General features: G+C 45.9%; 2 protein-coding genes across 2 annotated transcripts in view; both read left to right on the plus strand.

Moving 5' to 3' along the window:
* The window catches only part of oxct1a (3-oxoacid CoA transferase 1a), a 50789-nt gene extending 48870 nt beyond the window's left edge, over positions 1–1919 (plus strand). Inside the window, exons 16-17 of the mRNA XM_086174038.1 lie at positions 1167–1268; positions 1349–1919. Coding sequence (XP_086030164.1) covers positions 1167–1268; positions 1349–1384 — 138 coding nt within the window. The 3' untranslated portion in view covers positions 1385–1919. The remainder of the gene's footprint in view (positions 1–1166; positions 1269–1348) is intronic.
* A 2907-nt stretch (positions 1920–4826) lies between these two features.
* plcxd3 (phosphatidylinositol-specific phospholipase C, X domain containing 3) lies at positions 4827–22922 on the plus strand. Its single transcript, XM_086173433.1, has 6 exons — positions 4827–5041; positions 14821–15077; positions 15187–15360; positions 18336–18511; positions 18642–18743; positions 20457–22922. Exons 1-6 carry the CDS (start codon positions 4939–4941, stop codon positions 20611–20613), a joined length of 969 nt encoding a protein of 322 aa, XP_086029559.1. The 5' UTR covers positions 4827–4938; the 3' UTR covers positions 20614–22922.
* The last annotated feature ends 1440 nt before the right edge of the window (positions 22923–24362 follow it).

A 24362-nucleotide genomic window follows, 5' to 3' on the forward strand; every position in this document is an offset into this window, starting at 1 on the left:
TTCTTGCAGACTGCAGAGCACCATTTTTTAAAAACAATGGTGGCCACTGGTCAGATGTTTTCTTGCCAAAGAGTTAAAAAAGAAAAACACACACACACACATCCGCTGCCCAGTTAGGAGTGGGTGCTGGATCAAATAAAGTCGACTAAGTTGAGTTTGAAAAAATCCGCAGGCCAAAAATGCTCCAAAAAGAAAGATGATTTATTTTACATACAACACAAAAAAACTTTTTCTCGCATGACTTTTCGAGCAAAAACATGCGCTCCTCTTCAGATGCTTACCGGAGATAACGCATCTATCATCTTTCTTTTAGGAGCATTTTTGATGTGCAGATTTTTGGGTGTGCGGACTTTTTCCAACTCTACTTTGATCTTTTTATTCGACAAAATAGACAGAATCAGCAAGACGTGGACCGAGAAAGAGGTCCGAGCTTTTCAGGCCTGCTGCTCCACAGAGGGGGTTTACTGAGGAAAATCAACATTTTGGCTAAAATAAGTTAGCTAACGGCTATCGGGGCTCTTCACGCACGAAGCAGTGCAGGGAGAAGATAAAAAGATTTGAATCCATCTGATGGTTCAGGGTTATTATTCCACAAACGTCACGGCGGCTTCCCCCTCCAGGTTGCCTGCGTCGCCTTCGTCTTCTTCTTCTCGGGCGGTTTGTTTCTGAGCGTGGTAAACCTTGCGGATGCTCGCATCACGACGGTCCCTACCGCGTCCCCTTACTGCCCGTGCAAATACAAAACTAAAAAGTTCGAGCCTTTCCGCCCGAAAGAGGTTAAAGATGCGCTGGTTTTAGACGAGAACCTCCTCTCTGTACCGCTAAGAAATACCGAGTCGATTTGCATGCGGGTCTTGTGAATAAATGATGAGCTTCAATGTTTTTCCTGACAGTGCCTCTTGCGGACGCGTCACCATCAGCTCTGTCTGTCGTCGACAGCTGAAGTTGAAGTGGCTCTCTGGCCCATCTTGGCGTAGATCGTTCCTCGACCCGATGTGAATATTAAGTTCACTTCAATAATCGGATTCTACCACGTGACTCCACATCTTCAAATGCGTTCAGGATGAAACCCAACCTTTCTAGTTGTCGCTCATCAACCCCATTTTTTTTTCCTCAATGAACGTCTGTCTCACATCTTTGTTTTCGCCCCTGTTTCCTCTCCTCAGGCGGTTTTTGATGTGGATAAGACCAAAGGCCTGACTCTTGTTGAAGTCTGGGAGGGGATCTCCCCGGAGGATATCAAGGCTTGCACTGGCACGGATTTCCAAGTGAGTGATTACCAGTCACGTATTGTACTTGTAATTAATAACTGCGAGTACGTAACCCCGTCTCGTCTGTTGTCTTCAAGGTTTCTCCCGACCTCAGGACCATGCAGCAGATCTAGAAGGACGAGTGATTTGGGCACAAGAGCCGCTGGCGTTTTGTGTCACTTTGTTTGTAGCATACGATTTAAAAGAGCCTTTGCGAACAGAGATGCATACGGTCGCCTCATACTCGGCACCGGGTGGGCCGACGGATCCAGTCATAGTGCAGTATAAGTTACCACGACTTGATAATATCGCTAATATTTATGTGACTTAACAGTCTGGGAACATCTTCTCAGGCAGAAGGTTTTGTATAGGACACGTTAATCTCTTGTAAATCTAAAATCAACCAGTTGCAGCTGTGGGTTAAGGGGGATTTTTCTGGCAGATGTATGCCGTAGCTCAGGTGATTCAGAAATATCGTTTCATCCAATATATGATAAATGATGGGGTTTTGTCTCCCCTCCCTCATTACGCCCTAAATATCTGAAATATGTTTATTTTGGGTTATACCAGATATTCACCACGGGAAATGCCAAGCCTTAATATTTTCATTGAGATCTGTGCTTCCCCCTGCCTTTGCATAGACAATAAAATAACTCTGTGCCGAAAGGAGTTCAATTGCACCCTTTTATTTGATGCTTGTGTTTTCAGCCAATGAAAACAAATGACTAGTTTGAGAATGATGACTCCTGACACGAGAGGTTAGAGCTTTCCATAAATGGACGGGTCGCCCGTGCTGACATTTTTGATGTGATTTCTTCACTTGAGCAGAGCGGCTCTGCCACGACCCGAGGGCCCGTTACATAACTTGGGAATTCAGCCGGTGGGCTTGTGGGTTCAAGAAGATCAACTGCGTCGGATCACCAGGCGGAAAAATGAAGAAAGTGACAGAGGCCGTTGCCACCGGCTGTCGCTGGAAACCCGGCGTGTCCCTTCGTCGGCAGTGGTTCCCTGCTATCCGGAATATTGTCACCTATTTCTGACGCGGGCACTGGAATACAAGCAACGGGGACTTTGAGGAACTGGAGAATAGACACAGCTGGTGGCAAATCAATGGGGGATAAAGAAAAAAAATATCTTAATTTGGTGGCTACATAAAGGTCTAGAATGGTCTTTGCATGTTCACTGACTGAAATGAAAAAGGCTCAGGCCTCAGGCAACGCTTGGTTTGCCTGGAACAGTGGCAGGTCGGGGTGCTGTTGACAAAACCGTTCCTGTCTTTATGTAATGGAAATGTCTTTTGCTGTCAAGTATGGCTCTTTCAATATAAATGTGTTTTTGGAAGTGAAGTGGAGGTCGTGATACACTCGATCACAGGATCCACTTCCTGTGATCCACATACACTATCGAGCATACCTGAATATAAGCCGCACCGGCTAGCCGATAACGATCTCGGTCTTCCTCCTGCGCACTAAAACCGTTAAAGTCGTCTTCATCGGTGTCGGAATCGAAAGGCCTCCGACTTTCAGTCATTTCATCGGTCCGATGTGACGAGGCTAAATGTTTCGAGGAGGTGGGGGGCAGAAAATTGGTTTGGAACAACAACTCGGAAAGTAGGGAGAAATTTCTTGGCACGCCGGTTGACATCTGCCGTCACGGATAAACATTCGCTCGATCATCTGCACTGCTCATCCTGAACTCAGGTTCGCAGGGATGCCGGAACCCATCCCGGCTGCCATTGGGGCGCAAGGCGAGGTTAACCCTGGACCGGCAACCAGGTGATCACAGGACCGTTTACCAACAAACATCTGGGCAATTTAGGGTCTCCAATGAACCTCCTGCATGTTTTTGAACTGTGGGAGGAACCCGGAGAAACAGAATCCAACCAACCAACCTTCATACTGTGATCTATACGGCAACAAATGATCGATGACATCATCATTGTATATTCCTTTCTGGTTATTATAATGAGCATACTCGGAGCTCCGAGCACCACGATGTCTCATCTTCGAGGTATCCGTGGCTTTCCACGTGTATTTGCACTGTACTGAATTCTCAATACATTATTTTTCGTACTAAAAATGTTCCCGAAAATCAGCCGCCCGCCTTCAGTATGAATTCTTGTTGTCTCAAACCAATTTTACGTGGTAAACTGCACTGGAACATCTGTCAAAATGTATAGTGCGAATTGTCGTAAGCGACGAAGCCGCCCCGTCAGACCGTTCCCACCTGAAACGGGGACGTCGAATTAAAGTCTGTTCTTGGTTGAATATGGGTTGCAACGTAAGACTATGTTAGATCTTTTATTATGTAGTGCTGGAATACAACGTTGTTCCAACCTCACACTAACTTCAGGTGTATCACTGGTAACCATAAACCAATCAGAGAACAGTAAGTAGTACGCTTAACTCCAAAAATGGCACCTGTTAAGAGACATGCTTACGAAGCAGAATTCAAACTCAAGGCTATCAGTCACGAGGTAGATGAAAAGAATAGAACAGCCGCCAAAGAATTCAACATGAATGAATGAAAGGGACGGAAGTGGAGGAAGCAAGCAGATGAAGTGCGGCGAGTAAAGAAGACCAAACAGAATTTCAGGGGGAACAAAGCAAGATGGCCACCGTTAGAGGACAAAATGAAACAGCGGGTTATTGAACGAGAGAATAAAGTTCAACGAAACTGACTGTTTTGTTATCATGCGCCTTATAACGCCGTGCACCTTATGTATGAAAATACATCCATTCATTGATAATGCACTTTATAACCCGTTGCACCTTATGGTCCACGAAATAGGAGAAGTTGAGCGGCGAGGGACCTAAGCGGGGCAGATGAGGCTACTGAAAGTGGAGGTGAAGAAGGTGGAGGACTTTGAGTGCCGAGGGTCAAGATGGAGGTGAACCTGCCGTGTTTTCTGGTTTGGAGACACGGAAGAGAAGACAAGAGGCAGAGATGAAGACGTGGAGGTTCTGTTTGAGGTGGAAGGAGAGGATCAGGAAGGAGTCCATGAGAGCAAAAGCAGACGGTAGATGCTTTGGAGATGAAGTTTAGAGCGAGATGGTTTTAGATGTGAGCGAAGGGGACAGGATGAAGGTCCGGGTGGAAGGATGCTGAGGTTGGAACCGCCTTCAGACAGGAGGCCTGGAGGAAGACCAGGAGGAAGGAAGATGGAAAGATGCTAAAACAAGAAGATTCGGAAGCCGCGTGGTTTCTCCTGTGGCTTTAACGGCGCCGCCGTCCGAGCGTGACCTCAGACGTGCTTCTGTAGGTCATTCCAGACGATGGATTTCAACCTCGGTCTTAAAAAAGGCTAATCCGTCCCTCCGGCCGGTGGAGCCCCTTCAATAATAAACACATCCCGGCCTCCGAGTGAAGATCCACGGAGGAAAACATATTTTGGGGAGTGAAGGAGATGAAGGGGGGGGGGGGGGGATGCTTTGAATGAGCTCATATTTGGGGATGACATAAGTGTATCCATCCATACGCATTTCCATAATTGTGCTACCCGCCGATGCGCACCGCTCAGGGGTGTGTGTTTGTGCGTGTGTGTGTGTGTTTGTGCGCGCGCAGCCTAAAGAGAGAGAGAGAGAGGGAGGGAGAGAGCGTGGATGGGTGGGAGGGGGACGCGCTCCAGGCTGGCGCAGGAACCGGTCCGGGAGAACGGAGACTTGCGCACGGCGGCGGCGGCGGCAGCATGGCTTCATCTCGCGGGAGAAGTGACCTGCGGTTCGCGGACTGGATGGCAAGTTTACCCCGGAGCATGCACACCATCCCGCTCACCAACTTGGCCATCCCCGGTAGGTGCTCCGCTTCCCGAGTGCGTCCGGCGGTTGCGTCCACTCCCCCACCCCCCGTCCCCCGATCATCACCATCCCCGCCGCCGCCACCCCGCGTTTTTTGCCTGTGCACGAATGAGATCCGACTGTTTCGCGTGGTTTGCGTGCAATGCGTGGCAAACTTTGATCCGTGCAAGTCCCGTTCCCGCGATGCACTTTTAGTTTCCCCGCACCTCCGCCGGAACAAAGGGGTCAAACCTGTTGCGCAACGGGAGCGTTTTTTTTTTTTCCCATTTAAACACCTGCATGATTCGGCATCCTCGCGTTTTCTTGAAGGAATCAGTTCAAATAAAACCGTGAGCCGGGGCTTCTGTGCGTGTGTTTCCTCGGGACCTCTGGCGTTGGGGTGGTGGCCAAGGCTGGGCTGAAGCTGCCCATCCAAACAGCATCCTTTGAGCCAATCAGTGCTCAGGTCTCCTTCAACTCTCCTCAAAAATGGGAAACGCTGGTTTGTAAAGCCAGGATTATTAAGCAGCCGGTTCATTCCATATCTGCTGCTCGGTGATTATCACACCTCCCCTCAGAGAGCTTTCATTTCTGTGCCCTCCTCCCCTTCCCTTCCCCTCGGTGGCTTCAGCCTCCTGCCTCTGCACAGCCCACCGTGCGGTCAGGTCAAACATGACATAATGGCATGATATGCAGATGGCCTCGGTGCTGCTGCACATCCAGCGGGGTGCGGCCACAAGACCTGCCCGCCACGCCGCCGCCGCGCCAACTCCATGTGCAAAAAAAAATTCCCCGTGGATCCACAGCGTGAGATACCACATGCTTGTGATTTTGCTGAATCACGTGTCTTATTACGCCACAGTGGATCCACGCCGAGGCAGCATGGGAGCTCGCTGTCCCATTTAATTAGGCGTCATTACTCCTGGTTGGCCCCGTGGCCTGCAGCTCGGCCGCTCCCCGCGCAGCCCCATCTTCGGGTAAAAGAATCCGTAAACGTCCCCTCGTCTTTTCTCGTGTTCGTGCCGAGTTTGTCGATATGAGTTGATCGTTTTTGGGATTTCGTGGGAATCTATTTTTAAAAACAAAACAAAAAAAAAACCAGCCGTTTCTGCAACCGTGTCGCGCATCTCTACGTCAAATCCTGTTGTCTCATCTTGGACCACATTATAGAGAAAAAAAATCATTTGTTCATGCAGGAATAAAACTGGGACAGACAAGGAGCTAAAAAAATAAAAAATAAATCAAAAGAGAGCTGGATCATTTCAAGCTGAGGATAAGCAATAATATTCTGTTTGTTTAGTCAGATTTTTTTTTCAAATTATTTTCTTTTACATTCCTCAGCATCTTCTGACTTTGACCCAGTTCAGAGAAGATGCGGCGCAAGGAGCGCCTTCTTGTCAAAAATGCCAAACTCAGTCTATTCTGAGTGACCACCATGGCCCCGCCGTGCATAAAAAAAAAAACAAAAACAAAAACAAAAAAACTCGGCAATAGACAATGAAGGTATCCGGATTACTTTTTGTCATGTTTCAGGTAAGGTATCGTGCGGCACACATTCTCACGGTGGACCGAAGGTGTTGCAGAGATGCACTTCAGGCTATCAGATGTTGACTTTCGCTCCAGCGCTGCAGAGCTTTAGCGGCCTTGATCGTTTCCCGTAAGCGGCGCTTAATGGCTTTAAAATGACAGCGTGTGGAAACTTTTGGGGTTAAAAGGTCAAATTTATAATGTTTACCGAAGAGACCCATCCACTCAAAACACACGTATCCACGATACATAATGATGAGGATATAAAAGACACATCAATCTAACGGGCTGGTACTGGATGTCTGTTGATCCTCCCCGCGCTTGTCATGTTACTGGAAAAAAATGTCGAGCGGAGATACTTTCCTTGTCGGCATGAGGGGGGAGTGAAATGTCAATCATAGATGATAAAATGTTCCATCATAGAGCTCGCGCGTACGAAAGAGAAACATCGCAATGTTCAGAGACCATTTTTGATCGTAATATGGCGGTGTAGCCGTGGAGCCCAGGAGAAACCGCACGGCAGATAATCCAATCAAGGTGCATCTGAAATAGGATGTTTCGGATATATCGGAAGAAATCCAACATAGTAGTACTCAGAGCCCGGATGCATCAGTCAGACGATCACTCACAGCAGCGAGGATTTTTTTTTTCAATTCAGCTTTTTCCCCGCTTCCAACCATTTCTCATCATGCTCTGGTGCGATACTCTTGTGCGGCTGGAGATTGTGTGAGTCAGAAGTGATGCAGAAACCTGGACCACAAGATTATGGGAATCTAAAACCAGATTTAAATTAGCCTAAATATGCACGCGGAAGGTGTAGAAGACAGAGGTAAAACCAGCCGCCATGCCTGGTTTGGAGACACTGGGAAGACAGGAGGCGGCGGAGATGAAGATGTGGAAGTCTGGAGAGAAGAGGATGGACGGGATCAGGAAGGAGTCCATGTTAGATGTTCTGGAAATAAAGTCAGATTGAGATGGTTTGGACGAGGACAGAGGAGGTGAAGATCTGGGCTGAGGAGACCAGAGAAGAGACTTCTGGATGGGGGTGAAAGAGGGCTAGAAGTTTGTTGTTTTGAGAGGAGAAGGTTAGATGGAGGAAGAAGAACCTGGTCCCGATTTACCAATCGAATCTCCAGGGTCTAACGAATCCTCCATGAGCAGGAGAGAGGAGGTAAATCATGAAGATGCAGTTTTCTCTTAATCTTTTATGACATTGAATTTTTATCATTACTATTCTATTCTAAAAGAGTTCAAGTGTTGCTCTTGTTATTATGACTCATAGCCTTGGATATGTGAGGTCAGATTGTATTTCACTTTTTAAGGCAGTATGGAGCATGCTTTTTACTCAAATTCCAGTTTATATTATTATTTTACTGAAAAGTTTTTTTTTTTTTTTTTTTGCTATTTCCTTTTTTGGAGGGGATATGATGGTAGTCTCTTGTCAAGCTTGCGATGCCCTGCTAGTTTTTTCCCCGCTCCGGCCTCGGGGCACGCTGACCGGAGCCAGTCCTTCGCACAGAAGGGAAGAAGCGCAGAGAAGGCTGAATATTGGAAATCATTTCTAGAGCCAAAGATGAAGTAGTCTCCATTTCCCCTCCTGTTTTGATCCGTGGACGACATGGATGGCTGCTTCTCTGCGGCTATTGTTAGACCTGTAAAGTGAGTGCTGCAGACTGTCTGACTGAGGTGGTCAGCAAAAGTGTGGCACCGGAGGATCTGCCTCGCTGTGGTTATGTCACCATGAAACCGGCTTAAACGGGTGGAAAACATCCTATTGCCGATGTAATTAAAATTTTGCCGTGGATGAAAACATGGTGAAGTATGACTCTTCCTTAGGGCATCCACGGTATCTTTGTTGCACAGATCAGCGTTTGCTTAATTTAAATGGGTTGGTTCCTCTTCTTTTTTTGGACACATGTCGAGACCACACACACACACACACACACACACACCGAAAAAGATTTCTAATCTCTGAACTAAATGATGTGACTCAACTGGAAAGTATAACGAATTCTCCTTCTGTGTTGATTTTCTATGAAACAACACTAATTTACATGATGCCGCGATGGAGTCGCTCTATTCCCAGCGGTTTCAAAGCGTTTCAAGAAACTACCGTTTGCTAGCGTTAGCTCCCCAATCTCGTCCTACAATTTGGGAACTTCCTCAATGATAAACAGAACTTCTGTCAGCTTCATGCGAGAATCAGTGGGGGCAGCTCAGATGGAAATGCACCATTTGCCCGATTTTCCAGAATGATTTAAAACCAATTTCACCTCTTTGGACATGAAGAACTCCTAGATCATCTGTTCATTGGACCCTCATTGGACCCTCATTGGGCCATCATTGGACCCTCATTGGGCCATCATTGGACCCTCATTGGGCCATCATTGGACCATCATTGGACCATCATTGGGCCATCATTGGACCCTCATTGGACCATCATTGGGCCATCATTGGACCCTCATTGGACCCTCATTGGACCCTCATTGGACCATCATTGGACCATCATTGGACCATCATTGGGCCATTATTGGACCCTCATTGGGCTGTCATTGGGCGACAGGCGGTGTTTACCCTGGACCGGTTACCAAGGCATCAGAGGGCAACATATAGACACAGAAACACTTGCCCTCTAATGGGGTCTCAAATGAACCTGCTGCTTTTTTTGAGCTGTGGGAGGAATTTGGGGAACCCGGAGGAAACCCATGCAGACACAGGGAGAACGTGGAGACTCCACGCTTGCGGTGATGCAGAAGCGCAAACCACCGAGCCTTCGTTTTTCAAGTCTTCTTCCCGACGCATCATCTGGGTAGAACCCTTTTTTTTGGAGTTTCTCGGGAATTATGGGACGTGACGGCCAGACAGGACTTTGCTTTCATTGGCTCAGTCACTGGGCAACAAAAAATATGGTTTTGGTCCAGAGACACACACATTAATGTGTGTGTGTTTGAGAATTAGAATATAAAAATTACCCCGCACTTTAATACGGCACATCAAACTGTAATTGCCAAAGCGGTCAAATTAACTGCAGTTAGACATTTCTGAAAATCTCGCAGCCCGACCCGACGTTTTGCTGTGTCAGTGGATTTCTATTGGCTCTCTTTGATTCCTCCTCTCTTTCATCTGGTAACATACTGTGGGCTGGAGTTTGTATTGGTTGACACTGTGTGTGTGTGTGTGTGTGTGTGTGTGTGTGTGTGTGTGTGTGTGTGTGTGTGTGTGTGTGTGTGTGAGTGTGTGTGTGTGTGTGAGTAATAGCGGGGGAAATTATTAAACTATTGCATACAAGTCTGGGCCCAGAGGGAGGTTGGGGCCCTTTGATGCGAATGAGGCCTGATATACTGTGTACATTCATATAAAGGTGCATAACATTTCATAATTCTATTAACATTCATAGCATTCATTCATTTATTATCTATAGCTCTTATCCTGCAGGCATGCGACCATTCATCTTCACACATTATAGACATACAATCATTCACTTGACCATTCACAGCTCATATTGAGACGTAGCACCCTTGAGAGGAACCCGATGAACCCGGGGTAAATATGTTTTCTTGCCGGATTCCAGACACGGTAACCTCATCTCCAGCGACAATCAGATTATTCTGAAGTGTCCGATTTGCATGAACGGGTCGGGGGGGGGAGACGTATTTAACAGTTTCAGTAGGTGAATATAGCAGCTGAAGGCTATAAAGGTATTAAATGGTAGCATATGTTGTGCCAGGGGGAAAAAGGGTGCAGGCACTTGTGTGAAGTTAAGATATCTCACAAACAGAAAAAACAAATCCATCAAAGAAGGGCCATCTTCAGGACGGCGGGGAAAGACAGACCTTGGGTTTTCAGCCGCGAATCTGCTCGCGAGTCCCTCGACTAGATCGCTCTGCTGCCACTTACGCTCCGAACAAGGAGGAAGAGCGGTATCAGATGGCAGGATAAACAACAGTAGAACAGCGAGATGTTTGAAGGGCAGGAGTTAAGCCTATGCCGTTCAAATCAAATGTGGAGATTGGAGGAAAGAAAGGACAGCGAGAAGGTCTCTCCACCGGCTGAGTTCACCGCCGGGATTATCTGTCTGATCTGGCGAACATTCACCCGTCAGTACATGTAGCCGCAGTTGAGCATCGATTCCCATATAGACCATGCAGGGCAAATATTTTATCTGCAGTCTGAATCCCCCCCCCCGCCCCCGCCCCACCTCACCACACAAGATATTTTTAGCTCCACTTCACATTTGCTGAGGTAAATCTTTTATCCAGATATGTTGGAAAATTGGCAGAAATTTCCCGTATGGATTCTCAGCAGCGTGCCGGTCCCTCGTGGCTGGCTGCTAATCAAGTTTCCAGCAGGGGCGGGGAGGTTATCTTGATTCTGAAAGTCTAATAATTCATCGTCGTCCTCGTATGTGGTTGGCGTGTTCGGCCGATGGGGAGGAGAGAAACCAGGAACCCGGCTAGAACTATAGAGAGGACAAAGCGAAGTGGAAACGGGAAGAATTCACATGTAGGGAAGTTCAGACGAGAGGATGGGGAGTCTGGAGCTTATCTTCTCGTATTATTTATAGCTCATCTGGTCCTTCCTCTCCCTTCTTCTCTCCTTTCCTTTGCGCTTTAAAACAGATCTGGACCAGCTCCGTGGTTCACACTGATGATTTATGGCGAAAAAAAAGGGGGGCATAAACCAAGCTATCCTCTGAATGGCCCGCTCTCATTCAGGCACAATGACTTCATTAACTCAGGTCGATCCTCCGAAGGTAACACACACACACCGTCCGACACCGGCGCCATCAGCCTCGTCACCGCGAGCGACCGAATCACCGCTATCACGGCGTCAGCTCGTTACACTCCTTATCCCGTCTCTCTCTCGCCCCCGGGTTCGGACCCCGCCGGTGAACAGTACGACATGGCTTTGCTCAAGTCCGACATGTGATTGCTTTGCGGACGTGCGGGATGAGAGAGGAAAAGTCCTGCACTCGAGAGGCAGCCGTGCAATGACGCATCAAAACACAGACACCGTTTGCACCGTCCAATCTTTCAGGGTCACGGTTGGGTGGAGTCGAGAGCAGCCGTCGACCAGCCAGAGACGGGGATCACCCCGGGCGGGTCGCCGGTCGATCTCAGAACCACATATATGAAGAAATTCAATATATATAAATCCATTGACGCATCATATAGGAGACATAAAAAAATTCACTTCCTTATTCACGTCATCGGAGAGACATGCAACCATTCACATGTCCGTGCAGCCAGACTGACGGTGATAAATGCAGAAATATCCCAGACCCATCTTTGTCTGTTTAATCAAGTGTTTCCACGTCTACAGGACAGTCTCAGAAAATTAAAAAAAACAAAAATTACTTTTTCATGATATTCTAATATTTCGAGATAGGATTTTTGAGTTTTCTTAAGATGTAAGCCATAATCAGCAATACTAAAATAATAAAAGGCTTGCAATATTTCAGTTGATTTATAATGAATCCAGAATGTATGACATTTTAGTTTTTATAATTGCATTACAGAAGATAAAAAACTTTATCATAATATTCTAATTTTCAGAGACTTTCCTGTATTTATCTGCTTAAAATCCGACACACACACATACATAAATACATACACTCATATACACATGTATATACACAGACATACACTCACACACATATACATATCCATATCTATATAGACACACACACACACACACACACACATACACACACACACACACATACATACACTCATATACACATGTATATACACAGCACAGACATACACACACACACACACACACACACATACATACATACACTCATATTTACATTTATATGCACAGCACAGACATACACACACACACATATACATATCCATATCTACATCTATACAGACACACACACACACACACACACACACACATATATACATACATACACAGACTATAAGTATTTGACTAAGTGCTTCCAAGGGCAAAAAGAAAAATGAATCATTCTGCCAGCAAATGTTGTATGAGACCCATGTGATTAAAGATAAATGAGCAGGAGTAATGAGTCGTCCACGTCGTGCATTTAGAGGAAATTAAACTTTTCCTTACATTTATAAAAATGAATATAATCCCTCGGAGACTTGGCACGTAATGGAAGTGAAGAGGTTGTTTTGGAGAGAAAATAAATGATTAGTAAGGTTCTGAAGCGCTTGACTTGACCTACGCTGGAATGCAGTTACCGCCTCTCTGCCAGACATGGCCGCCCTCGGTCACCCCTGCCGCTGTCATGCAATTGTTCCCCGGGAGACTCGAAGCAATGTGTCTCTAACCTTTGAGCCGATGAACATTCCTCGAAACCACGGCCCGGAGTGCATGTCTGACATTCAGCCGCCGCCTCGCTGCAGCAGGGATGATCTGTTGCAGACAATTAGGGCTGCGGCCGTTGATTACCCCGCTCATTTAGGAATCTGCGCGTTGTATCACTGGTTGAATCGTCACCTGCCGGTGTCAACAACTAACCAAGTATCGCGGTAAAGTGATGAAACTGGCGAAATGAGCTGGAATCAAAGGCTTCCGACCTCTGGTTTCCTGATGAAAGCGCGGGGCTTTTCAACTCATTCAGCTATTTAGGAAGAATTTATTATTCGGTTAATTCGTGGTGTCCTATGTAATGGGAAGAAAGGCAAGCTAGACATTCAAGTCATACTTAACTTACGGTTAAACATCTTCAGTTAACCGTGAGGAGCATTCTATCACCTCTGGTGCGCCGTCATATGGACAGAGCAATTAAGAGAAATCGACTAATCTTTGGCAGAAAGATCAATAATGAAAACAGTCATTGACTGTTATCCGTTTGTTTCGCTTTAGACGACGAGTCCCGGTTTGCCGCCGCGGAGCTTGCCGTTGCAGCTGGTTAAGGTCACCCTGCGCTCTGCCGTGACCCCGGTGGTCCGGTGCAGCTTGTAGCACCACGGTTTGCTGCCCTGCCTCGGGATCCAGCTGCCGACTCTGCTTACGGTCACTCTGGAATGACTGCAAAAACCTGGCAGTGGAGTTACAGATGGCTGAAGGTCGATTAAGGTTGTGTGTGTGTGTGGATGTGTGTGTGTTGGTGTCTGAGTGATAGAATGAGGGAAAGTAACGAAGCAAAAAGAGGATGAGAAATTGATTGCGGTGACAAGAGCTGCAGGAGGATTAAGAAGTCTATCGTGCATAACATGGGAATCCACACGGAGACTCAAACATGCAAGAAGAACAAGTGACCTTCAGAGAGGAAACGACAAACTACAGAACCGTCGAAGCATCCGATCAACTACTGACCATAATGGAGTAATAATTGATGATCGATGTTCTTGAAATGAAAAGTTAAAATACCTCATTTCTTTCAGGAAATAGCCTGTTTGTACAGATAGGTATGTTCTTTTCCAATCACCATCCTCCATCTAACCCTCTCACAACATCTAACCTCCTGTCCTCCTTCATCTCCATCCATAAACTCCCTCTCTGGTCTTCCTCTAGACCTCCTGCCTGGCAGTTCCAACCTCAGCATTCTCCTTCCCAGACTCGCACCATCACCTCCCGTGATTTTGTCTCCGAAACATCTGCTGTACCTGATCCTGATCCTATCCGTCCCCCTCACTCCTCAAAGAGAACTTCTGTGAAGAATTCCTTGGAATGAAAGACGAAGCGTCTTCAAGGAGAGAAACTAAGTCCAGCTGCCTTGACAAGAGTTTACAGAGACTCGAATACAATTGCGATTGTCGAGACGTTGTAGCTCTGCTGACATTTCCTGACTGGAAGTCCGAACGGCATGTTTTCCCGTCAGAAAATCTCTTACTTATTTGTAATGAAAGTTAGTTTTTGATCACTGCTTCTACAGGAGGCGCCGTTCTTTCGACCAGCCCGACACCCAAACACTGGCATTTGCTGGAAGAATATTTTACACGTCGAAGAGAAGACAGAAAAAGTTTCAAAAGAATGTTCAAGCTTTTCGGAGAAGCGGGAAGAACCCTGAAACACAGATCGATACAGCTGCAACGGTGCGGACAAACATTTACTCGGGGTGCGCAGAACGAAAACATTAGATGATGCAGTTTGAAGGTGATGTTTCGCCCGGAAGCCTGAACAAATTGCCAGAGTTTCTGACTTATGACCGGCGGTGCTGTTACTTATGCAGTTGCCATGACACCGGGCCGCCTTCTCCGCACTGTCCTCACATCTCCGTCCAGCCGCAGAAATAAACTAATCGCCGTTTCCGATACCCTTACTCGGAATCTGCTTTTTTTCCTCCCCAGGTTCCCACGACTCCTTCAGTTTCTACATCGACGAGGCGTCTCCGGTGGGCCCCGAGCAGCCGGAGACGGTGCAGAACTTTGTTTCTGTTTTCGGCACGGTGGCCAAGAAACTAATGAGGAAATGGTTAGCAACGCAGACCATGAACTTCACCAGCCAGCTGGAGGCCGGCATCCGCTTCTTTGACCTACGCATCTCCACCAAACCTCGCGACCCTGACAATGAGCTCTACTTTGCACACGGACTCTTCAGTGCCACGGTCCTTCTACTTCTTATTCAATTAGAAACCTTACTTTCGCTTGCAGTAGCCATGTTGGTGTTCTTTTTTTCTTTACGCATGAAGTTCATATCATGTGTTTTTACTACAGGTCAGAGAAGGTCTGGAACAGATCAGTAGTTTCCTGTCAGCTCACGCCAGAGAGGTGGTGTTCCTGGACTTCAACCACTTCTACGGTGTGCAGAACCTACATCACGAAAAACTGGTGGCCATGTTGAAGGAGGTGTTTGGCGAGAAGCTCTGCCCGGTCGTCTTTGCCCAGGAGGTACGGTTAACCTGACAGCTGTCCAATTACACCGCGGAGCAGAGAAATTACTAAAGGCCAGCTTCGGTCTATTCTTGCCAAAATTGTTCATGCATATTAATCATGGGGATTTCGACCCACACATCCCCGTTATTTCTTACATTTTCTGCTCCCTTTTTCTCAAAACCCATGTCTGAAGTGGCAGCTATAATGGCCCGTCGGCGAACATTCAGTATCTGACGTGGTCTCGTCTCGGAAAAAAGCGAAGACACCCAAATCACTCTCGTGATGCTTTTCTGAAGCGCAGGCTGGCGATGTTTATCCAGTTTCTGTCACTGAATCGGACAAAAACACAATTGCAGAATCAGTCCGGGGAAATGTACCAAAATGAGGGGAATGGTTGTGTGCCTTGCCCTTTAAAGACACAGCGAAGAGCTGGGTGACCTGACAGAGCCTGCAGCCATTAGCCCATTTTACGCTGTGGGAACCTTTTGTAGTCCCAAGAACATTTTCAGGAACTGGGCCGTTTTTTCTTGCATCTTGACAGCATAGCTTCTATTCCCAGGCAGGGTCTTTTTACAGTTCCATACGACTGATTTGATGTAGGTGTTTGGTGATTGGTAGAACTCATAAGCCACATCCGTCACCAGATACCTCTTGGGGTACACCATCTTTTAAAAACTACTGTAGTCAACAATACACAGAACCGATGGGAAACGGGCCGACGGAGAGGTCCAAGCTCTGTGGCCTGCTAGAGGGATTTTCAGGGTTTGCGGTGTAACATGAGCATTTTTGCCGAATTAGTTTGGAGTTAGCGAACGGCAGGGGTTTTCATACTGTGTGCAGTGCAGGAAGAAAAGGAAAATACTAAATAGGCATTGAAGGTACATGCTGTCAAAACGGTCCCTACCGCGGTCCCTTACTGCCTGCACAAATGCAAAACTAAAAAGTTCCCCTGGAGGAGGGAAGTCCCTTGAACAGACTTCAAGGTGGATATTTTCTTAGAACTACCTTCTTTGAGCTTTTCTGTCCGAAAGCAGCTATTATCACCTGCTTCTGGATAAGTGCATAAAGATGCAAAAGTGGATGAATGGATTCCCTTCCTGTATTTGACATTTATCAGACCCACACAGTACACGCCATGCACAGTTAGCTTGACAACACCGGCAACTACAACCAAATACAGTTACTCCTCACTTAACTCAGAGTTACGACGAGTGTTACGACTTTGACCAATATTTATTTAACGGAAATCTCTAGAAGTTGCGACGTCCATGTATATGTGCCGAGTACAGCGGCAGCGCAGTCGAGTGCGTAAGTCCAAAGGTAGCAGTTTACGATAAGTTGGACAGAGGCAACTGGCAGCGCTGAGATACAGCCGGCATCATCTAGTAAGTAAAATTTCTATTTCTTTTTTGTACCTGCTAATTTAAAAAAAATGTCTAAATTGTTTACCTTTATTTTTTTTTTTCAATGCAAGACTTTTCTATGCCAAATAAGCATAGATTGTTAAGTTGTGTTTCCTTAACTGAAGGCTATCTTTTATTTTGTATATGTACAAGATAAGATAACAAGAACATTTTAAAAACTTATAAGATACAAGAGAAAATAAAAAGATAAACACCTAGACTAGGTTGTGTATCCAAGCAGAAAAATCTAGGCTAACTTGTAACTTTTCAGCGACAGTAGCTTAACTTTTAGGCTATGTGGTATACTACTTCTACTACTTATATTTGCTGAACAACATGGTCGTAAGAACGGATCATCTTTGTTAAACGAGGAGTGACTGTACTAGCATGTTGGGTACCAAACTTGTAGACAACATTGAAAATTGAACTAAATGACGGGCTTTTGCTCCTGCTTACATTGACTGCACATGAAAGTAATTATGGTAATTCAAACTTTGCCATTTCAAAGCTCTTAACACTAGATTGCATTCACCCATTGACACATCGATAGCAACGGCGCTACCACGCAAGGCGCTAACTGGTAGCAACTTGGTGTTGCTCAAGGACAAGAGGAGACGTGAATCAAACTGCTAACATTCTGACTGGAGGGTTGCCTATTCCAACAGCTGAGCCACAAACATATCTGTCCTCACATTTGTTTTACAGCTCCTAATTGAATCGGAAAGATTTAGCCCAGGAGAACCAGATGGAGTCAAATAGGCACCTTTGAACACTGATATGCACAGTCTCTCAGAGAGAGGTAAATGCTACGGGTTACCGTTAGCGCGACAGAAGCAATCCCGCCGACTGTGTCATCACACCGCTACCTACAAGGCATTTAGCTAATGGAAACACAACATTATAATGTGTGTTTCCTGAGTGTTTTCCTTCGCTATACCCTCAGTAAGATGGATCAGAAGCTCACGGACACCTTCTGGAGATTTTTTTTTTTCTCTTTTTGAAATCAGCACCCACTTGTTTGATGATATATCAACATCGAACATCAACGATTATTATCTTTATCACCACATTATCACATTAGGGAAGTTCTTTCCAATCAGCTGAGGGTGTAGAGGATCGCGTTTTTCACACGGTGCCTCTCCTTTTTGATTTTGTCACATCCCACTCCACCTCCTCCTTTTCAAGGCGCGGGGGTGTAGGCAGGGAAAGCGAACGAAGGGACACCAATCAGCCACAAAATTCATCGACCCTTCAACAACTCCCACGCCATACCAAGTCAAGGTGGCTGTCGTGCTCTGCTGCTTCGAGGAGCTTGTCGCGAGTTGGTGGGTGTAGAAGAGAGAAATTACGAAAAAAAAAAAAAAAAAGGATGACTAGTAGACATCGAAGAGTACAATTCTTTGCAGTGGAGGGGAATGGTGTTTAGTATCTGGAGTTGTGTCAGAATCCTAAATGCAGGCATTGGCGTACACGAGGCTTTCGGTTCTCTTCAACATCAATTCCTTGACTGGTTTCTGCATCTTTTTTTCCGTTGATTATGCAAAGCCTTATCCGAGTTTTTTATCCCTCACCTCCCCCTCCCCTCAGGTGACCCTGCAGTATCTGTGGGAGAAGGAGTACCAGGTGCTGGTCTTCTACCACCACCCTATGGCCCTGGAGGTTCCTTTCTTGTGGCCCGGTCAGATGATGCCAGCTCCCTGGGCAAACACAACTGATCCGGAGAAGCTGGTGCAGTTCCTTCAGGCCTCTGTCACTGACCGCAGGTAAGCCAACATGCGTTGCTTCATGTGAATAATGATTTAGTCGGTTATTTGGTTCAGGTGCCATTACTGTCCAATAAATAGAAAATAAAAAATACGGGAGATATAAAAACGGTATGCTCATATCTTGCAGGAGGAAGGGAACCTTCTTTGTGTCACAGGTAGTTTTGACACCGAAAGCCAGCACTGTGATGAAGGGGGTGGCGAGCGGACTGAGAGAAACAATCACTGAAAGGTCAGTGCTCATTTATGTAAATGTGCTGCATCTTCTTTTTCTCCAGGGATCGCCACGGCCAATCACTTGCCTCCATATGAACCTCTCCTCTCTTAAACCAACTGACTTCCAGCCCTTTTTTCACCCCATCCATAAATTTCTGCCCCGGTCTTCCTCAAAACCTCCGGCCTGGCAGTTCAAACCAGATGTTCACTATCCCTCCTCTGTACATGTCCAAACCACCTCAGTGTGGACTTTAACTCCAGAACATCTAGCTCCTCCACACCTCTACACCAGACAATATGGCTGCTCACACGTCCATCTTCCATACCTTTCCTTTCGTACTGGCTGATGCTCTCGCCTCCAACTGTTCCAACCTGCTTGCCCATTCTCTTCATGTCTATACAGACGTACATGTGAGCGAGAAAGCTAATGTTTTGCATTAGCGCTCACGTCCAACCAGAGGTAGGTTGCAGGTGTACAGTACCTTGTACATAGTGCGATTGCTCGCAAAGGGTAGTGATATCACAGCTGCCGGAGGCTCCGGGGAACATTTGATTCAACTAATTCAACAGCTCACAGACCAACAGCAACAAAGACCTATACAAACACCTGCACTAACATCTTAGCTAATGTGACAGGCAGTAAATCCAGGTATGTTGGGTACTGTAGCTTTCTCCAAGCCTTTCTTACTGGCCTCATTCCAGTTTCCCTTTTTTTGTTTTGACCAGCTGCCAAAAAGTTGCGGTTTCTCATTGCCATTGATTTTGATATATTTACCCCCCGTTTTGCCTGTATTTTACCCCCGTCTAATGTTGTCACTGTTTTTTAAGCTGGGGACTCACTCAATCATGCCTGTCGGGAACTATAAGGCGTTCCTTTTTTCACAAAAAAGGCGTAAACAACAATGCGGCTACTTTATGGATTTTTGGGGGCTAAAAAAATTCATGCCACTAAAACATTTAGCCTCGTCACATCGCACCGATGAAATGACGAGGCCGTTCAAATCCGACGCCGACAAGACGACTAACGGTTTTATTGTGCGGGGAGGAAGACCAAGATAGCGATCAGCTGGAGTAGGAAAAAGGGAGGATAGAAAATGGATGGATAGATGGACTTCTCCTCGCGTTATTTGTTATTCATTGTTCTCATCATTCATGTCACAGGCACTGTTCGTAAAAAAAAAACATTTCCAGTATGTATTTGTGGATGGCACCGGTATGTATTTAATTAAAACAAAACAAAAAAATGTTTCTGTGTAACATCTTTCCGTGTAAAAACCTCATGTTACACTGTGGACACCTGCGGCTTATGGACAAGTCCGGCCTATATATTTATTTCGTTATTTTAGGCCGGTGCGGCTTATATTCAGGTGCGGCTTATATTCAGGTGCGCTCAATAGTCCGAAAATACGGTATCCTTCCACCCATTGGTTACTTCATGTCAGGGGGCGGTCTAGCTGCCCCCAGAAGGAGAAACTGGGCATCATTAAAGTGTGGAAGCCGGGGACGGCATCCGCAGGAGTGCAACCCTCCTACGGTGCTCGGCTCATGTCCACCGAGCGTGTCATCCTCACGACTGGTGTCTGGCGAACAGACAGCCCATGCTGTGCCACAGAAATCTTTTGTCACAGCGGGCCCCTCTCTCTGTGTTAAACCGGCAAACCGTGAGTCATCCTTTCTCTATATCTTTCCTGACATTATCCCCCTTGAGTGTATTTGCACCTCCTCCCAGGGCCTTGCCTGGAATGATGCAGTGGATCAGATCACAAAGACCCGGCGAGAGCGGCATCAACATCATCACCGCCGACTTTGTGGAGCTGGGCGAGTTCATCAGCGCCGTCATCACCCTCAACTATCACCTGGATGAAGAGGACGATGACGCCACCTGAGAGCACTCCGGGGTGTCGAGGAGCACAGTGATGGTCACTGCGGGCGGCTGGGTCTGTGCTCTCACTCTCTTTATTTCAGAAGGGGGGAGCTGTGCTGCTCCTTTCAATTTATTTAGGGCTACAGCGAAATGAGAAGTGGAAAGGGGGTGGAGGGGATTAAAGTTGAGATTGGGAGGTAGAATACAGGTTTTGTCCGAGCGCGACGAGTGCCAGTTTTCATCTTTTTCCTGTTTTGATTGGTTTTCCTCCCGAAATAAGATGTGCGTTTTTCTATTTTTGCCTGCCGCGTTGTAAAAATGACTGCTATTTCCACAGAAAGACGGCATTTTTATGCCCGACGTTGCATAAACACTACTTCCCGAGCGTCCCTAAATCAACTAGGACATCTATCTCGTTATTCTCGTGACGGCCGCCATCGTGAGTTTGCAGTGTGACTTAAAGCACCTCGGTGTAGGCTGTTTTTTTCTTTTCATTTTTTTTTTAAACCAATATGCATACCCGGTCGGATTCCTATCTGTTTCTGCAGCAGCTTGGAAGTTATTATTATTCTTCTACACCCATTTCTTTCAAGCTCATTAATTAAAAGATACTTTCACCATCGGAGTCCGCCTGCAGCCCCAGACATCGATCGGTCATCCGCGTTTATTGGCCGTTCATCGATTCCCTCCGTCGTTCGGAATCACAGCAGCTTGGCGATCTCGGTTGTAATTATTTCATCTGTACTTAAACATCTGACAAACTATGTGCATATACATCATTTTTTCATCGTCATTATCTAGAGGAAGAATCACCCTCGAGCTTGTCGTTTCCGACGATCCGAAATGGCATTTTTCTTGATTTCGTGGTGGGCGGCGAGTCGTGATGGCCAAGTGTAAAAAAATGACAGTGCATTTGGTTACGAGAGCATTCACCGTCTGTTTATCCTCTGCTGAATCGCGCCCCCCCCCCCCCCCCCCCCCCCCCGTGCATCTGAGTCATCATGATATGTATCATGGTATTTTTTTGTCTTTCATAACCACCGGCGATGGAGATTATTTTTTTTTTTTTATTATTATTGTTATTTCAAAGTCAGAAAAAAAAAAAAAATATCGGGATTCGGCGTCGGGGCGGTCTCGATGCGACAGCAACGCGAACACGGAAAATAAATGTTTAGTTGAGATTAGGTAGCAATTTGGTGTCCAATTTATTCGATGTTTCATGTCACTGAATGTCTCTGAAACCACCAAATTCTCGGTACTGGTGCAAATCAGTCGGCTCCCTATCCTCCATTTGTGTTTCTTTGATTCCCCCCCAAAAGACGGATGAATACAAAGAGGGTACGGAGGTCTTTCCATCGCAAAGGGTTTCGTGCGTTCATGCATGGGATATAAAAATCACATAACAGTCGGGCGTCCGCACGTGATGATCGCCGTGGCGTTTTCTGCAGAATGTATTCTGTGAGGATTGTTGTCTGGGTTCGGTCATGTGAAAAAACCAAAAACAAGAAACATTTTGGGATTTGTGAATGTATGTGTCTTGTGAATAACTGTACCATTTTCTAAAAGTTGGAGTGACTGAGTATCAGCTAAAAAGACAAAAAAAAAAAAAAAAAAAAAAAAAGGAAGTCATATTTGTACCATGATGTGCTTCAGCGTGGAAGTGATTTTTAATTTAATTCTTCTTTTACTACTGTGTGTTCTCCTGTTCAAATGTTTTATATCGTGCAAAGTTTGTACATATTGTAATTGCAAATAGTATACTGTCGATAAATTGTAAAGAGGGTCATTGACTTTTTCTCAACTCATATCTTGAGTTCCTTATATGGCTCCTGGATTGAATATTTATTTGATACTTATGTGCATGAACCCGAAAGGTATTTACTTTCGCAGTGCCGGCCCTGGATCCACCCATTTTGTCCTCCAGAGCATGAGCGCATCTCGGTTTTCTCCCTTTCAAGAAAAACCCCCAATTGAGTTCAACCATCCGAACATCGCTCCTTCACCGCAAACTCCTCCCCGTTCGAGATCGAGAGCGATACCGCAGCACCAACAAGCGGTCTGGAAAAAAAAATACAAAAATACAAAAATGTGCAAATCATGTTAAAAAGGACATTTGTGACTTTCCCGGTTTAAAAAAAAAAAAAAAAAAAAAAAAAAAAAAAACTGTTGTCATTGCCTTCATGTTCTGGTGTAAAAAAAAAAAAAAAAATGAGAGAAAAAAAAAAAGTCCTTTCGCTGTTGTAAAACCCGAACCTTCATTTAAGAGGGTGATGCTGTTCTAAGTGGAAAATGGCAGATGAAATAAAGCTTCTAAGCCTACTGAGTGACAAAGACAGACTTATAATCATTCCCTGACAGTTTTCTGGTTAATAACTATATAAACAAACGCGTGATGAAAGCACTTATCATCAAGGAGGTTGATTCGGTACGCGAGACTAATCCCGATTTCAAGTCCGTTTGCTTTCTTTACAGCCAGCAGACGTAGCCGTAGTTTATTTATCTGTGAGAGTAGCATCCTAAAACCCTCCCGTTACCACGGAGATGAGGATGGAGGTGGGTGGACAGCAGCACCCGGGGTGACCTTGCTGAGACTGTGCTTTGTAATTCAGCATCTAACCGCCGTATTGTACAGCCAGGTGTTTGCTCCCAAAGTAGAAACGGAGATATCTCAGACCTGCGCGCGTGTGTGTGTGTGTGTGCGGCTGTTTAGAGGTTTGTAAAATAAATGTAAACAAGAGTAGCTTTTTCTGACCTCCTCATCTCACATCTCACTCCCAGGCGGTGAACGGCTATTTTCCTGCCATATTAAGACTTTTCCCCGGTTGTCACATACACTCTAAGCCAGCTTTATCCGCAGCATCGCATATTGTGCTTCGTATTTTGTTTTCACATTACGCAGAGATGTTTCATAACAGCCCTGCGGTTTTTGTCACAATTTCCATTTACTAGCGCACAGCAAATCCAAGGAAAAAAAAAAAAAAGGCAAGGGAAAAAAAAAAAATCACACCGCGTTAATCTATCATCCGCGCGCGCGCACACACACACACACCGGTAAACACACACATACACACACACACACACACAAGGAGGTAGAGGTGTGGGAGACAAAAGACGGATGATGGCATTGGGATCACTGTCATGTTAAGGTGTGTGTGTGTGTGCATGTGTGTGTGTGTGTGTGTGTGTGTGTTTGTGTCTCAGAATAGTTCGTAGAGAGCGTGAGGAGGATGAGGTGGAAGTCGTGTCAACAGGAACCCGCGTGATGGTACATGAGACTGCAGTATAACAAGAGTGCAATATGTCACGCTGACATTAACGCGCCGTAACAAGTGCTGTCAATCTTTCAACATCATATCATGAAAACATAACATTTAGGGGACAGGGCTGCTAAATCAAACAGGGGGGAGGGGTTCGGGGGGGGGGGGGGGGGGGGGGGGTTGCTGTGGGAGTGTGAAGTCGTTCAGACATGCAGAAATCCTGGAGGAAAGATTACAAGACGCACAGTGAGATCTTGAAGAGATCCATCAACTTGATTTTGACGCGGTGAATTGCTCCAGAGACACAGTTTTGGCTGTAACGCTGGAAAACCATCATAATAATGACTCCCATCAAGCATTTAATTGCCTGTTCTAATTGGTTTTAGAACCCGAGGGAGCCCAAGTACAAAACCTGTTTGATCCCACCACTCTTTATTTTTTATTTTTTTAACCAAATATTAAAAATTAATCGATTGAAAACTTTTGACAATTAGCAGCTTTGCTGATCTTTCTA

This window comes from Fistularia commersonii, chromosome 26 (genome assembly GCF_037954325.1).
Source record: "Fistularia commersonii isolate RoL2024-O1a breed Wild chromosome 26, RoL_Fcom_v1.0, whole genome shotgun sequence".
Taxonomy (NCBI): Eukaryota; Metazoa; Chordata; class Actinopteri; order Syngnathiformes; family Fistulariidae; genus Fistularia; species Fistularia commersonii.

Coding starts and splice junctions, on each gene's coding strand:
- plcxd3 (XM_086173433.1), top strand. CDS start 4,939: ATGGCTTCATCTCGCGGGAGAAGTGACCTGCGGTTCGCGGACTGGATG. Junction 5,042..14,820: donor CACCAACTTGGCCATCCCCG/GTAGGTGCTCCG, acceptor TTTCCTCCCCAG/GTTCCCACGACTCCTTCAGT. Junction 15,078..15,186: donor ACGGACTCTTCAGTGCCACG/GTCCTTCTACTT, acceptor TTTTTACTACAG/GTCAGAGAAGGTCTGGAACA.